This window comes from Carya illinoinensis, chromosome 16 (assembly GCF_018687715.1).
Source record: "Carya illinoinensis cultivar Pawnee chromosome 16, C.illinoinensisPawnee_v1, whole genome shotgun sequence".
NCBI classification, from domain to species: Eukaryota; Viridiplantae; Streptophyta; class Magnoliopsida; order Fagales; family Juglandaceae; genus Carya; species Carya illinoinensis.
The window spans coordinates 977,766-994,068 of NC_056767.1; the positions used below are offsets into that span (position 1 = coordinate 977,766).

The 16,303-nt window shown below is 37.0% G+C and overlaps 2 protein-coding genes across 4 annotated transcripts; both read left to right on the forward strand.

Moving 5' to 3' along the window:
* Positions 1-1,039: 1,039 nt before the first annotated feature.
* On the forward strand, positions 1,040-12,755 carry LOC122299494 (DEAD-box ATP-dependent RNA helicase 39-like). 3 transcript variants are annotated; one of them, XR_006239697.1, is made up of 10 exons: positions 1,040-1,668; positions 2,269-2,364; positions 2,450-2,638; positions 2,832-2,972; positions 3,889-4,029; positions 8,905-9,047; positions 10,208-10,337; positions 10,458-10,506; positions 11,074-11,557; positions 12,266-12,755. XR_006239697.1 is itself a non-coding variant. In XM_043109837.1 (10 exons), the coding sequence occupies exons 1-9, from the start codon at positions 1,144-1,146 to the stop codon at positions 11,505-11,507; spliced, it is 1,848 nt and encodes a 615-aa protein (XP_042965771.1). In that variant the 5' UTR covers positions 1,040-1,143; the 3' UTR covers positions 11,508-11,512; positions 12,266-12,755. The 3 variants fall into 3 exon arrangements, 2 of the variants coding, with proteins under 2 accessions (XP_042965771.1, XP_042965770.1); XM_043109837.1 differs by having other exon boundaries at positions 11,074-11,512; XM_043109836.1 differs by lacking the exon at positions 12,266-12,755 and having other exon boundaries at positions 11,074-11,671.
* Positions 12,756-14,513: 1,758 nt separating this feature from the next.
* Positions 14,514-15,394, forward strand: LOC122298415 (embryogenesis-like protein). The gene has a single exon (XM_043108143.1). The coding sequence runs from the start codon at positions 14,578-14,580 to the stop codon at positions 15,100-15,102; it is 525 nt and encodes a 174-aa protein (XP_042964077.1). The 5' UTR covers positions 14,514-14,577; the 3' UTR covers positions 15,103-15,394.
* The last annotated feature ends 909 nt before the right edge of the window (positions 15,395-16,303 follow it).

The window sequence follows — 16,303 nt, forward strand, 5'->3', positions numbered from 1 at the left end:
TGATATATTAGTTAATTGATAACATGTATTATTTTACATTTTATATGGTCAATGGTAATAAACTAGATGATTAACTTATGAAAAATACTCTAGCTACAAAAGGATTACATAAAAGTAAACTCACAAACTAATATGACTTGATGTGTTATGTTGACCTATAAGTAAATTATTTTCCGTAAGAATAACTATTATAGATACAAAGAGATTACATAAAATAAATCTAAAAACTGATGTGGTTTCATGGAACCCATTAACTTAACTTATATAACTGCTATATAAAATAATATATTATATATGTAAAAAATTTATATGTAAGTGATTTAGTCGGTTTAAGTTTGGTCGAGTCCAAAAAATTCACACCCTAAGACCAGACCGAAAATCAAATTTTAGAGACATTATAGATCGAGACTTAGTACTGTAATTCAAAAATCATAAAATTCCTTGTACAAAATCGTTTTAGGTTGTATTTGATAAGTGAAGTATTTTGCTTTGCTACTATTTACAAATAGTTTATTATTATTCATAAACTATTCACTACTTTTTATAGATTATCTCAACATCTAAGCGTAACCTTAATTTCTAAAAGAACATTTCAATCAAATATTGATTACCAACTTGCAAGTTCATGTATTTGTATCTATGTCATTACTACGTTAGTGTCTTTATTATTACTCTAGGCTTGTATGGATAATCAAATGAGATGGGATGATATGTGAATATTAATAAAATTATTTGTGAATAATAGTAAAATAATTTGAATTAAGATGTTTTATATAATTTTGAAAAATAAAAGAAAAAAATTGAATAAAAATATTATAAAGTCAAAATATTATTAGAATATAATTTTTGTTTTGATATTTCAAAAATATAATTTTTTTTAATTTGTGTTTCATTTAAAAATTTAGAAAATTTATAATTATTAGATGAAAAAATTAAAAATTAAAAAATATTTATATTTATAGTATTTAAATATTATTAAAATTAGACGAGAGAAATGTTATTCTATTATTACTCTTAAAACTCATCGTACTCTCGTCAGAACCCAAAATATCAAACCATAGCCCATAGACGTTAGGGATAAATTTACTTTGATCACCTCAGGGACGCACGAAAACAGCACAGAAGCTCGAAAACCAGGAAGCCATGGGAGGAACAGCAAGAACCCTCTTGGCCCTGTCTCTAAGTTCGAACCTCTTCGCTCTCTCTCGACTCTCTTATGCGCCCAAACGATTCTCACTTCCCAAAACCACCAGGGTTTTTGTAGGGTTTAGGCCCCTATGCACTACTATTACTCCCACCACGCCCACTACAAGCCTTGCGGAACCAGAGCAAATGAAGCACTCAATTCTTCTCGAGAGACTGAGGCTCAGACACCTCAAAGAATCTGCCAAACCCCCACAAACTAGAAATCCAAAATCAGCCACTGCTGCTGGGAGTGAAAATGAGGATGGGTCCAAGAAGAAGAAGACTGGGAAGAGGGTGGTTGAGAGTTTTGAGGAGCTGGGTTTGAGTGAGGAGGCGATGGGGGCTGTGAGGGAGATGGGTATTGAGGTTCCTACTGAGATTCAGTCTATTGGGATCCCGGCCGTCTTTGAAGGGAAGAGTGTGGTTTTGGGTTCCCACACTGGGTCTGGCAAAACTCTGGCTTACATGCTGCCCCTTGTTCAGGTACTTGGTCATTGTGTTTTGTTTTGAATTTAAAGTTTTAAACGTTAAATGTTTTTTTAACATAGTTTCGTGTGCAATTAATTGTTCCTCCGTGAATGCGGTTCTGGGCTTTGAGCTTGCTTTTCTGTTTTTTTGCTTCTTGTTATTTTAACTATCGTCTCTAATGATTTGTGATCGTGTTTGGCCTTATGGGGGTTGTTGTTTGATTTATTATTTGTGTTCTGATTGTTTCAAAGTTTTGCATCCACATCATTAAAATGGAATATTGTCACTATGTATTTAGTTAACACGAGTTCAATTCCCAAAATGGCCGTATTTTATTTATTTATTTAGGTAATAAGAAAAGGTGTGTCCTAAGCATCCATCTCTCGCAAAATCCATTATATCTATCGGGTAGATTGAATATTTTCAATCTGTAACAATTTGTGAGATTTTCTAGTTGATACCTTTCTCTGATATCAAAGAACCACACGATATAGTAATCGCTATGAGTTTATGAAAAATATATTTAACTGTTCATAAAAAATAAAAAAGATATTGAACTGTTTCATTTTTGTTGTTGCTATTGCAAATGATACTTATCATTTATTGCTTTTATAGTTGCTGAGACGGGATGAGGCATTGTTTGGTATGCTAACGAGGCCTAGGCGCCCTCGAGCTGTTGTGCTATGCCCCACAAGGGAGTTATCTGAGCAGGTATCTGTGCTCTATCTTCAGGATCTGAATAGAACTTTGCTACGTGGATTTATGCATTGCAATTAACGGTAGCTTGATTTTATAGGTATTTCGTGTTGCAAAGTCAATTGGTCATCATGCACGGTTCCGTTGTACCATGGTAAGCGGTGGTGGCCGCCTAAAACCCCAGGAGAATTCATTAAATAACCCAATTGATATGGTAGTTGGGACCCCTGGCAGGGTTCTCCAACATATTGAGGAGGGCAACATAGTGTATGGAGACATCAAGTACTTGGTGAGTGTCGTCCTATGTAAAATTGTGCCGTTATATGTACAAAACTGTCTCATTTCCAATTATTTTAGATGGCTGCACACACACACATATCGTATATTTTAATACATAGAACTTAGAACTGTAAGAAAACTGCAAACTACAAAGTCTGGTGTGTCAAGGCATACACTTAATGGTAGTGTTAATCTTTTAGTAGGTGTTGGATGAGGCTGACACCATGTTTGATCGTGGCTTTGGTCCTGAAATTCGAAAGTTTCTTGGCCCATTAAAAAATCGTGCATCAAAGGCTGACACCGAAGGGTTCCAAACAATTTTGGTCACTGCAACAATGACAAAGGTATGCTGACTTGCACTGTTATTGTACTGAAAATGAAACAGCGAAAAGCTTTTGAGGCTTCTCGAAACCTTTTTGTTTTCTCGTGGCATACAAAATAAACCTACTTGGGTGGGTGGCGTCTCATGGTAAAATCCTAACCATAGACCAGCTAAGAAAGCGTGGACTCGTCATAATGGATTGGTGTTTCATGTGCAAACACAACGCTGAATCAGTGGACCACCTTCTCCTTCATTGTGACACAGTAAATGTTTTATGGTATGAGATTTTCTCGAGGCTTGGCATTGCTTGGGCCATGCCACAGAGGGTGATCGATTTACTGTCTTGCTGGCAAGGGCTAAGAGGGAATCGCCCGATTGCAGCGGTATGGAAGATGGTACCTTTGTGCTTAATGTGGTGCACATGGACCGAAAGAAATAGCCGCTGTTTTGAGAACAAGGAGCGCTTTCCGGATGCTTTTCGAGCTTTTTTCTTTCACACTCTACTCCTTTGGGCATCTACTATAGTTTTAAATGGAACGAGTCTTAGTGACTTTTCCGCTACTATCCGTAGCACTTAGTTTGTAACTAGGCTTTTTTCTTGTATACTCCCTGTGTACTCGGGCTTGGCCTATTTACGTGGATCAATAAAATTTATTTACCTATCAAAAAAAAAAAAATAAACCTACTTTGATGTTTAAAATAAATATGACAAGTCTTTTTGAGCAGCAAACCTCTATTAGTTGAGGGTATGATGAGATGGTCCTAAAGCCTTCTCAATTTAACAAAATATTTGATTCTGTATTGCACTAAAGCGGTTGCAGTTTGCTGAATTCTGGCAGTTTTCTTTACTAATGGACTTTTCTCATATTTTCATCTGTAAAGAAGTTCAAATTTTAACACTTATAAAAAAGAAGAAATTCAAATTTTAACATTTGCAGGCAGTGCAAAACCTGATTGATGAGGAATTTGAAGGCATTGTACATTTGCGCACATCAACGCTGCATAAGAAAGTGGCATCTGCTCGCCATGATTTCATCAAACTTTCAGGTTCTGAAAACAAGATGGAAGCTTTATTACAGGTATATTTCTGCACTGATTTATCCTATTCCTTGCATTTATCAACAATCAGTACTAGTTATGAGTATGACAATTTATTTTTTTGATAACGTAGAGTATGACAACTTATAGTAGCAATAACATTGTATTGCTGTGTAATTGTTTTTTGTCCAGTCTGAACTGCTGTGTAATTAATCTTATCAAGGCATACTTTAGTTATATTTCAGAAGTTCTACATATATATTTCTTATTAAGGATATTAATGAACCTGGATTTACAGGTTTTACATCTTTCGATCTCATCTGAAGAATAAATAAAAGGGTAATGCTAGATATAGTCGTGGAGTGTGCAAGTGCCGTGCAATCATTTTGAAAAAGAATGAGATCTACTATAAAAAAATAATTTTTTTTCCCTTCATGTGGGTCCCATATTTACTCACTTTTTACAAAGGATTACACAGCACTTGTGCACTCCAAGATTGCAAATATCACTTCTCTAAATAAAAATATCACATCTTGGTACTTTATGGCTTCACTTCAATGAAGATACCTGAAATTGGGAAATAGTCAAATGCAGATGCTAAATTTGTGGTTACTTTGGATTATATAATATGTTAGATGATACCGAAGAGCAGTATGGGGTATCACAATCTACCCTCTTAAACTCCTGACATCCTTCTCAAGTCATTCCATCAAGACTTTTCTGATCCGACCCAAATATGCAAACTTCTGAGAACACAATTTTGAACTAGGCATTTACCCGATTTTCCGACCCTAAAATATTTTCGAAAAAAGCGGGTATTTACTGATTCTGATTTTCCAGGTTAGCTATGAACTTAAAAGCTCCTCTCCCGTTATTTATTTTCCAGGAATTCTTCTTATTTGGAAATTTTAGAAAAGCCTGAATACTACTTTTATTGCCTTAATCCCAAAAAAGGCTGGGGCATCGGAAGTAAAGGACTATAGGCCTATTAGCCCTATAAACGGGGTTTATAAAATCATTTCCAAGGTGCTTGCAAATAGGTTTGGGGAGACCATAAGTAAGATAATATCAAAGCCACAAAATGCTTTTGTAAGGGGTCGTCAAATTCTGGATTCTGCCTTAATAGCAAATGAATGCCTGGATAGTAGATTAAAATCTTGCATTGCAGGATTATTTGTAAGTTAGATATGGAAAAGGCATATGATCATGTAGACTAAGACTTCCTCCTTTATTTATTGAAGAGAAGTGGCCTTGGGGAAAAATGTTTTAGGTGGATTAGGTGGTGCATATCAACGGCAAGATTCTCAGTTCTGATCAATGGCAGCCCAGAGGGTTTCTTCAGTAGCTCTTGAGGGTTAAGATAGGGAGATCTTTTATCCCCGCTTCTTTTTGTTATCATCATGGAGGCTCTGAGTAGGATGTTAACGACTTTGGTTTCCAATGGTTATATGGCGGGATTTTCAGTGGGTGATCTGAATAGGGGCCTTATCTTGATTTCTCTTTTACTTTTTGCATATGACACATTAATTTTCTGCAAGGCTGAGCAAGAACATCTTAGGACACTAAATGCGCTTCTTTTATGCTTCGAAGCAACGCCAGGCCTGAGAGTGAACTTTGATAAATCAGAGTTAGTACCAGTTGGGAGTGTCAGTAATACTCGTCAATTGGCCAACACACTTGCGTGTAAGGTTGCTTCTCTCCCTATGACATATTTGGGATTACCGTTGGGGCTGCCTCACGTGCCTTATCTATTTGCAATACAGTTATTGAGAAAATAGAACTAAGGTTGGCAGGGTGGAAGAGACTGTATTTGTCAAAAGGAGATCGTGTGACCCTTATCAAGAGTACCCTTTCTAACCCACCAACTTATTTTTTTTCTTTATTTCCAATTCCAGCTTGCATGGCGGTACGAATTGAAAAACTTTATCTTGATTTCTTATGGAATGGGATGGGGGATGAATGCAAGATCCATCTAATTAGTTGGGATAAAATATGCAGACCAATTCCTTCAGGAGGGTTGGCGATAAAGAACTTGAGAACATTTAACTAGGCACTTCTCGGGAAATGGCTTTGGAGATACATTATGGAACCAGAAGCACTATGGAAATTAGTAGTTGACTGTAAACATGGTAGTACATGGGGGGGTTGGTGTATCAGAGAGGGGAGTGGGTCCTATTGTGTGGGGATTTGGAAGCATATAAGGCGTGGGTACGAACCATACTAGATTCTTGGTGGGGGAGGGCACTCGTATAAAATTTTGGAGGGACATCTGGTGTGGGTAGGAGGCACTAAAGGATGCTTTTCCATCCGTTTTCCGAGTGGCTTGTGATCAAGATTTGGTGGTGGGGGACCCCATGGTTCGTTCAGGGGATCAAGTACTGGGGAATGTCACTTTCAATAGAGCAGCCCAGGATTGAGAAATTGACAGTTTCGAGGCTTTTTTCAGTCTAGTGTACTCTTTGAAGCCGAATGGATTGCATGAAGATAAGCTGTGGTGGAAACTTGTGGGTAAGGGTACTTTCTCGGTTCGTTCATTTTATAAGTCCCTTACATGTACTCCAAATTCTCACTTCCCATGGAGAAGGCTGTGGATAAATAAGGCGCCTCCCAAAGCATTATTCTTCACTTGGACAAGCCCTGGGTAAGATCTTGACTATTGATAATTTGAGAAAGCGCTGGGTAATTATTTCAGAATGGTGTTGCATATGTAAGAAAGCCAGTGAGACAATGAATCATCTCTTGTTACATTGTGAGTCAGCTAGAGCATTGTGGTGTGAAGTATTCAGTTGAATAGGGTTAAACTGGGTGATGCTTGCTTCAGTTGTTGAGTTATTGGCCAGTTAGGTGATGCCGGATGGTGTTCCACAAATCAAAGCTGTTGGAAGATGGTCTCTATATGCATTATGTGGTGTCTATGGTGAGAGCGTAATGAGCGGACACTAGAGGAGCTTCAGACTTTGTTCTTCAGTACTTTATTTCTTTGGACTATAGCTGTAGACTTTAATGGCCTAAATGTACATGATTTTCTTGCGACGTTAGCGACCTAGATAGGTCTTATCTCTTGTATACTATCTTGTATACTTTGGCTATGCCTATCATTATTAATACTACCGTTTACTTATAAACAAAAAATTTCCAGGTTAGCTCTGAAGCCTTTTTCTCTTTCATGTTCTCCGATGATTCTGTGCCTTTCCAGCCAGTCCCATCCTCATCACTGATTTGGTCTCTGCCAATTCTTTTGCTTGGAGACCATGCTTTTATATTAATTCCGACAACTGATAAACAAATAAAAGGATATGCCTGCAAGCATGCATCGCTACCGTTTAACCACTTCTAGTCTTCTTCCATGTCTAAACCTGAGGTTTGGAGCAAGACACAAAATATAAAGATGAAAAGGTGATATATATGTGTGGAGTAGCAGATAAAAACAGTCCTTGTTGAAACCTAAAACATTGAAGCTTGGGTAAAGATTGCAGTGATGGGTCTGTCACGATATTATTGCTACTAGGTAACCGTGCAATTAGGATGACAGCTAAGCTACAGTTAGTGCGAGGGAGACTGAAATTTGAATCCAAGTCTTGATGCCAAATTAAAAAAAGTGGTAGAACTATACTCCATTTCCCAAGAATTTCTGTCAACTGTCAAAGCTGGCCCATCAAAATTTTAATATTTTAAGGAAAAGAAATCATGGACGGCTACTTTTGCAATCAAACTCTGCAACACTGTCAATAGAGGACTCACTTCCATTTTCTCAGATAGCTTTCATGGAGAAAAAAAAAAGTCACCCCATTTTCCTTTCCCATCAAACAAACATCCCAATATTTTATTAGACTTGAGTTACCTATTTTCTTTTCCGTTTTCTCTTAGACAGTTAAGATCCACCTCAACCCTTTTATGAAGAACAATTTCTCAAGGGAGAAAGCAGATGCACAAACAAGATCTAATAATAGATCAGGTTCTTTCTTTAGAAAATTCAAGGCATTTGCAAGAGGAAAATTCTCAGCATTCACCAAATCAGTAGAGCCATGTAGGGAAATAGCCAGTGCAATCATTTGCATGGTTGAGCTGTCTTTGGTGCAGATACACATTGGAGGATATAACATGGAAGAAGAGAAGTTGAGTATTAGTGGGAAAGGTTGGTCTAAGAAGATGATGACATGCAGGCCGGAAAGAGCAGCTGGAATAATAATAATGGAGGCCAATGAAAGGAAAGATGATCAAGAGATTGCATTGGTGATTAATGCAGAAGGTGGGCATAGTAGTTCGGGAAAAATTATACGGTTTCGTGTATATCAGAGCAGTTTGGGTATCGGGTAATAACCGACCTGAACCGATTAAATCCGGAAGAGATTCGGTAATTTCCAATTTCGAACTGTGTTGAAACGGTTCGGGTATTTCTGGTCTGGTTGGGCCGGAAATTCAATTTGGACATGGCGAGCGGCTTTTATGTACAGCCCTAATTCTTCTCAAGTCATTCCAGGACTTGGGATAGGCCTTGATACCATTTGTGACACCCCAAAGGAAAGCCCTTGCCACATTTAGGCCATACTCTAAAATGATTAGTCAATAGTACAATTGGAGCCCCATTGGAGTCATCATAAAGGGCAAGAACTTCTCATTTCCAAATAATGTGGAATCTCATACATCACTTACACTCATCAGTCAGTGAGGGATATCACAGCCAATATCACTGATGCAGGAGCCATCTGAAACTTATGTTACCAGATGTTGGTTTCATATATTCAAACTTACATTTTTAGCATTTGATTTTGCTGTCCTGGTCTATAATCGCTGGCTTGGGAGCCGGGATAGCCTCCGCTTTTTCACTGTGAATTTATTATACAGTCCATGAAGCCTATAACTCTTGATCTTCCAATGGCAGTTTACTAACAATTTTGCATTATATGGTGATGAAGGTTCTGGAGCTAAGTTTGGCAAAGGGAAACAGAGTGATGGTATTCTGTAACACATTAAATTCTAGCCGTGCTGTGGATCACTTTCTGGGTGAAAATCAGATTTCCACAGTCAATTATCATGGCGAGGTGCCTGCAGAGCAAAGGTGATATATAGCATTTTCCAATGAATGACAATCTTATCTTCATATTTATGACTTTTTAATAACTTTATTCTAATTTATATAATTATATTACCTCGTGACTGTCTAAGGAGTGCTGCTACCTCATGTGGGGCCATCATTTGTTTAGGGTTTATTTTTTCCCTCTTATGTTTTGGTCCTACATTTCTTTCATTTAGATGCTGTAAGTTCTCGTGTCTTGATTTTAAAGTCTAGTTTCAAACCTATCTTAATATGGTTGGAAGTTTTATTTTTCACTAATATTGACTTAAGTATGGTAGTATATTTGCAAGTGTGATATTATTTGATTTTGAGCTTGATATTTAGGTCAAACTTTCAATTTGGTTGGTAGTTTAAGTTTGATGAATAGAGCCAGGTTTGTTTGGCCCCAAATCCATGTGATATGCATGTCCAGAAAATAAGATCAGATGTTTTGGTGATATTTTTGGCAATTGTAGGAATGGCATGAAAGAAGCTCTGCTACACACTCTTCTTTTTGTTTTGTTTGTCTGGATGGGGATCTTTTTTTTTTTTCTTTGATGTCTGGGAACCTCTCCAAGGTAGGGCCCTTTGGACCCACCCATGCAGAATAAACCCCGGTCCCGTGCACCGCACCCTTGGAAGTTTCCCTATACGGAACTGGTTAAATCATCGCTGGCTTTTCACTAGGGAGTGTGGCCCCAAAGGATTGTTTGCACCCATGAGGTGTTGAACCTTGGACCTTGAAGGGAGTGAGACCTCAAGATCAAAGCCTTAACCACTTGGGCCAACCCCTTGGGGTTGTCTGGATGTGGATCTGTTAACAACTTCTTGCTGAACCTCCAAGTTGGTTAAATAATCTACGCACTGTCACTTGAAAATATAAGTTAAGCATATATGTAAGAAGGAACTCTTCATTCATGGTACGCTTAGAATTGTAATTTGTAGTCCAGATGATTAAGCATATGAGATTTCTATGCATGGAAAAGGCTAATGATGTCTAGTGTCTTTTTTTCCCCTGCTAATCTGAATCTGGACATGCATTATTACACATTAATGATTGGATGACCGTTGAAATCTGAGTCATTCTTCTATTCTCATTCTTTGGATGTATTTGTTTCAGTTTATTGTACTTTACCCCACCTTTTTTCCCCTTCCAAACCCAGGGTTGAAAACCTCAATAGGTTTAAGAGTAATGAAGGAGATTGCCCTACGTTGGTGTGCACAGACTTGGCTGCCAGGGGACTCGACTTGGACGTAGATCATGTTATCATGTTTGATTTCCCCTTGAACTCTGTAAGCACCATTCCTATGGTATCTTGGGTGTTCTTTTGGTGTTCTCTTCTTTATTGGTAATTGTTGAATTGTTTCTTTTCAAGTCTGCTGCTTCAACCCTAATTTTATTTTACCTTTTAGATTGATTACCTTCATCGCACGGGAAGAACTGCTCGCATGGGTGCAAAAGGTGTGCAACAATTATTTTTTGATATGATGTGCTTTGTTTTTCTGTCCTTTCAAGGCCAAAACTTCAAAGTAAAAAGACAAATGGAAGGAGTGCTAAAAATCTACCCTGGCTGCATCTATACCCTAGTGTTCAATTTAAATATGTACAGAATCTAATTCTACCATGTTTTAAGTGGGGACTAGATATAACACTACAGGGAGAAAGCTCTTTTAATTATATTGCTTGTAGTTTTATAGTTTTTTTATTCAAGGTTGAAAAAAAGGGAAAAAAATAAAGAAGAAAAAAATGGAGGAAAGAAAGGAGAAAGAAGAGAATATATAATATATATATATATAAAGGTTATCGTTTGAAATCACATTTTCTTCCTAAGTATTTCCTAGCTTATAATAGATATTTATCTGTAACCATTTATATTTGAATTGTAGTCTGTCTTAAGATGTCCTGTAAAACCTCTGTTATCAAGTAAAAAAATACTTGAATGGCGACAATTACCAGTTTCCACTATTGGTGGATGGATGCGAAAAGTACCCAGTCTGGTTTCCATAAGACAATTTGTTCTTATTACAGGGAAAGTAACAAGTTTGGTTGCTAAAAAGGATCTCCTGTTGGCCACCCGAATAGAGGAGGCCATGAGGAAGAATGAGAGCTTGGAGTCTCTTACCACAGACAATGTTCGAAGGGATGTTGCCAGGGCCCGAATAACTGGGAGCAAGGTGATGAATGCTAAATCACTTAAAGTTTCACAGCAGAAAAATAAGGTCGTACTGAAAGGTAAAAAGACATCTGCTCCAGCAAAATCTACCAAGCCAGCAGTTAAGGTCTCAAAATCAATAAAATCATCCACTGCTAGTACCTCAAGAAAACCATCTTCAGGAGGGAAGAAGCAAACGGCCAGCAGAAGGTCAAGTTCTGTTCAAACCACAACTACAAAGCTAAGCGTTGTTGGGTTTAGGGGGCGCAATTCTTGGACTAATCAGAAAGGAGCAACCGTGTCCCGTTGAACGAGGTTAAATTTTGGGTTAACTTTGCAATTGCATTTGTGAACATTCTTGTAAGTTTTGCTCTTGAACTTTCTTTTGGTATTAACATCACCCTCACGAGGTTCTGATATGTGTATTAATTTTGCTTTCCTGGATAGGGATGCGAGTTTTACAAATATTGTTAACTTCCATGTTTTGTATTTAGAGAAATACTTTAGCTACAAATGGATTACATAAAAGTAATTCTACAAATTGACATGTCTTTATGTGGTTTGTTAGATTGTAAAGTTATTTTATTGTAAAGTAGATCTAATAGATAACATGAAACTGCGTCAATTTGTATGATTACTTTTGTGTAATCTTTTTTGTGGCTATAGCAACACTTATATTTATGCACTCAAATGCGTTTATCTGGGGTATAGTAATAATCCATCCCATCTGAAGGCTGCGAGGGTGTGTACAAAATGAGGACATGCATGTGAAGTTTTGAGAGTTTCTCTCTCCTAAATCATGTTACAAAATACAAACCCAGATTTGCATAGAAAGAAGCTTCCTGATAACATAGAACATAGGTTCCATAATTTTGTTTTACAGCCGGCATTGTGTTTACATCCCTATTACTTTCAGGTGAGTAAAGGGGTGAGAAGTTTTGACGTGGACTATTTTCCCAAATCATAAATTACGACACCAGAAAAATATGATATTCATTAGTGTAAAATATCGAGAATTTTGATCATTTCACTTATCAACATAATATAGAAGATCTGTTTCTCCTGTAGCTGGCATTTCACTCCCATGAGTATGTTCTCCTTACAAATGGAAAGCTCACCACTAAACATGCTCTTGCCGCATCAGGATTGTTGCTCTAACATTGAGCTATGTTACAAGGTTCTCATTGTTGGAACCATAGCAAGAAGAGTCATGGTTGTTCGGCCCTGGTCGAAATGTGCTTTGGAAGAGTATGCATCAAGAGAATGGGTTATGCTCAAGATAGTAAGAGGGTTTATGTAATCTTCAAGCCGGCTTGATGGGGGTGTTAGATCGTGCAGATTTATTGGAGTTTAGCTGACTTTTGACTTAGTAGTTTGGTTTTGGTGGTTCTTGAAAATAGTATGGTGTTGGTGATCTTTCACATCCACTTCTCTTTGTGATGCAACTTTTACTTCATTTGTTTCCGTTTCGGTTCAAATGTTTTGTTTCATGTATGAATTGATACATCTCCTACTCTTTCTCTCCTAAGAAGAGTGACGGTACTCTCAATTTTATTAATAACCCTTTCTTATGGTAGAGAAATACTTTTTACAAGTAGTGGAAGAGCTATGAGAGTTACATAAATTCCAAAATTAAAGCTCTTGTAAAATCATATAAAGTTTGGCAAACCATTTAGTACAATAAAAGAAATAAAGCTAGTGTTAAAAAAATTTATATTTCCATCTAAAGTTTGGCAAACCATATTTATTAGTAATAAGGGTGGACAAAAACTTTGTACACTCTGATTCCTCTCGAAATTTGACAAGACTTTGGCTTTGATTGAGTTGGAGTTTTTGAAAACTGGAATCGGGAGTCGGGGTTCCCTTAGTTGGAGTCAGAGTGTGGAGTACATGTCGGCTTTGAACTCCAACTCCAAACTTCGACACTTAGACTAATATATTTAAAATTGTAATATAAATAACAGGTAGTTGAGTGGCCTAATGGTATAACACCTCATTTTGCCAATTAACTTACCTGCATTTGAGCCTTCTGTGTACGAGATAGTGTATTTTGCAAACATTTTTTTAGAAACCCTCAAAAGTCAAAATGACGTCATTTTTGTCTCTTATATATTTATCTCTTCAAGACCAAAACCCTACATTGTTTCTCTCCTCCTCTTTTTTTCTCGGAATTGAAAGTCTTTCTCTTTTCTCTCTTGCCATCATTTCCCTCTCTCTTTCGTTTTCTCATAAATTCTTGTCTCTTATCCTCTCACTCGACAACTTTCTTTCGTCCTTATTTTCTCTCTATGCTTATCTTCCTTTGTTGCAATCCAAAACCCTAGGTGTGAAAATCCTTTGTGAAACTATTAGTTATAATTTATATTATTTGTTATTAAAAAAATTAGAAAAAATCCGTATTTTCTCATAAATGTTTGTTATTTGTTATTTGTTGTTGTTTTCTTTTTTTTTTTTAAATAATTTTTGTTGTTGTTCTGTTATAAAAAAGTCGAAACATATTTGTTATTTGCTGTTCTATAATAATTTTTGTGAAATGTTCATTGTTGGGATTTTCTTTTGTTCTTTTCTTTTTTCTTTTTTGCTTTTCTTTTTCCATTCAACTCTGATTAGAGGTTCGACACTCGATTCCGACTCGGACAACTCCAATTGGAGTCGGAGTTGAAGTCCAAACTGGTCTCCGACTTTGGTCGGAGTCAGAGGTTGGGTTTGGGCGTTCCAACGTCAAACTTGGAGCCCAACCCTAATCAATAACAAAAGGCCCGTACAATTGCCTAGGTAATTGTAAAGTAGAAGAAAAAGACAAAGTAATACCTATTGCTCTAAAGTTAGTTAAGTCATTTGTCACACTATTACCTTTTCTCTCTCTCTCCCCTTATATATATAATCAAAGCCAATAGTATACTATTACAACATACATCATTCACATGAAATAATTTGATTTGTAATATTCATATTTTAAAATTTATCTTACAAATCAAATTATGCTACATAAATAATATGTAATGTAAAGACCTTTAGATATAATTATTCATACAGATTATACTATACTTTACATAATCGTAATTTCCGTGTACCATATTGAACTTGAGTAATTTTATCCTAGCATATTTTATGAGTTAGGATTTTCTTATGCGTTTATTTTTAATTTTAATTTTTGGTATAATAATAAGCTTAATGGTCAATTTGGTACCCACTTTCTTTTGTGGGCTAGTTAACATTTATGGGTCTAATATGGGCCTCATCCAGGCCCAAATTTGCATCACTGGCGAACTATTCAGTATTCATAAGTGAGACCGGGCCCACTTGGTTACGTCCTCGGTGAACTTTCTACTTTCCGCCTCTGCTCTCGTTGTTCTGCAGAGAATTGGGGAAGAACGAAAATGCATCACCGTGCACAAATTTCTCTCTGTAAATTGTTCTCCAGTTACCCTTTTCAACGATCTCTAATACCCAGTTCTTCATCTTCCCTTAACTCACTCGCAATGATTTCAACCCAACTCGTTTCAGGCTCGGTCCCTTTTCGAAGGCCTGAGTTTACCGCTACACCCACATCAAATCTCCACCATTTCCGTCATCCAACTCTCTCAAACTCGATAGCCCAGTTAATGAAATACAGTGCTCAGTCTGGTGGCTCCGTGGCTGAGTTTGACCAGAACAAAGAGGTGGACATGATCAACCTCAAGTTTGCTGAAGCTAGAGAGGAGATAGAGATGGCTATGGAGTCCAAAGAGACTGTGTATTTTGATGAGGAAGCGGAGTGTGCTCGCGCTGCTGTGAAGGAAGTGCTGGACATGTTTAATGGGCTTTTGGCGAAGTTGCCCGAGAGTGAACGAGCGGCATTGCAGAGATCAATGGGCATGAAGATTGAGCAGTTGAAGGCTGAGCTTCAGCAGTTGAATGAGTAATGAGGTTGGTGAAAGCCTGTTTTTGTCTAGTGCTAGTTTTCTTTAATTTTTTGGGCTTCGTGTTTGTTGGGAACAATTTGGAAGGTGATATTCTAGGTGGGAGAGTTGTTGATTGCCGCAACAATTTGTGATTTTTAAAAAAAGTGATGAATTTTGAATAATGAATGGGCAGTTTGTTATTCGAAATAGACAACTGTTTCTAACTGGGGAATTCCTGTATTTGTAATTGGTACTTCATGCAGTGGCTCATGCCTTATGGTACTTACTAATACTTTTGTTTATTACTTCATAATTCCCTCTTTGTTCATACAATCTGGTTAAGTTTGTTGTGATGTTCACATCATCTAGAACTGCCTGAAACAAATATCATTAATGCTGTGTGCTTCGTAGATATGTGTGTATCCACTCAGAAATCATATTTAGCTTGTCTTTTTGAGTTTGAAGATCTAGTTTCTCGTATTTTTGATGTAGTAATTGTTAGAGGGAATAGATACATAACTACCTTGCAGCTCTATGCTTTTTCTTGGTGGTAACCAAATGATCTCACGAGTTAGTTATTGTTCTTAACAACATTAGAAATAAAGACATCTCCAAAGAATTAACGAATGCGGCAAGTAGAAACAAGGATTAAGGACTCACGAAAACAGGATGATGACACAAGCAGGTTATGATTAGCACATAAAAGGGCATCTCACTGGTCAATTGGCAAAATATGGCATTCCAAGTTCTTTCAGAATACACGATTTGCAAAAACATATGTTCTTTCTTTGTGCAAAAGATCTAAGCTATCTTGCTAATCATTTGGAAAATCTAAGTCGGTTGCTGATCACAGGAAGAGATCATCACATCAGTGCAAAAAACATGATTATTTGCCCAATAAGGTCGTTGGTGGCATTTTTCACCAGCTTATACCATCAAGGTAGAAATAGAAGGATGTTCTCTTAAGAAAGGACACAATGTTCAAATAGATAATATGCCTCTAATATGGTTGTCTCAATTATGTTCTCAAATTCTCTATCTCTTCTCAGTTATTGTCGTTTTTTATCTAAGACCATAAATCAAAACACAACTCTTGAAAGTTCAATTTATGTCAGTCTGCAAAGATTGATTGTCTAAATGGAACAATAGTTCTCTCTGCTGCTACCCCAAGACTGGAATTACACCATTGTGTGGCTACACAGAAAGTAGGAAAGAGTTGGGA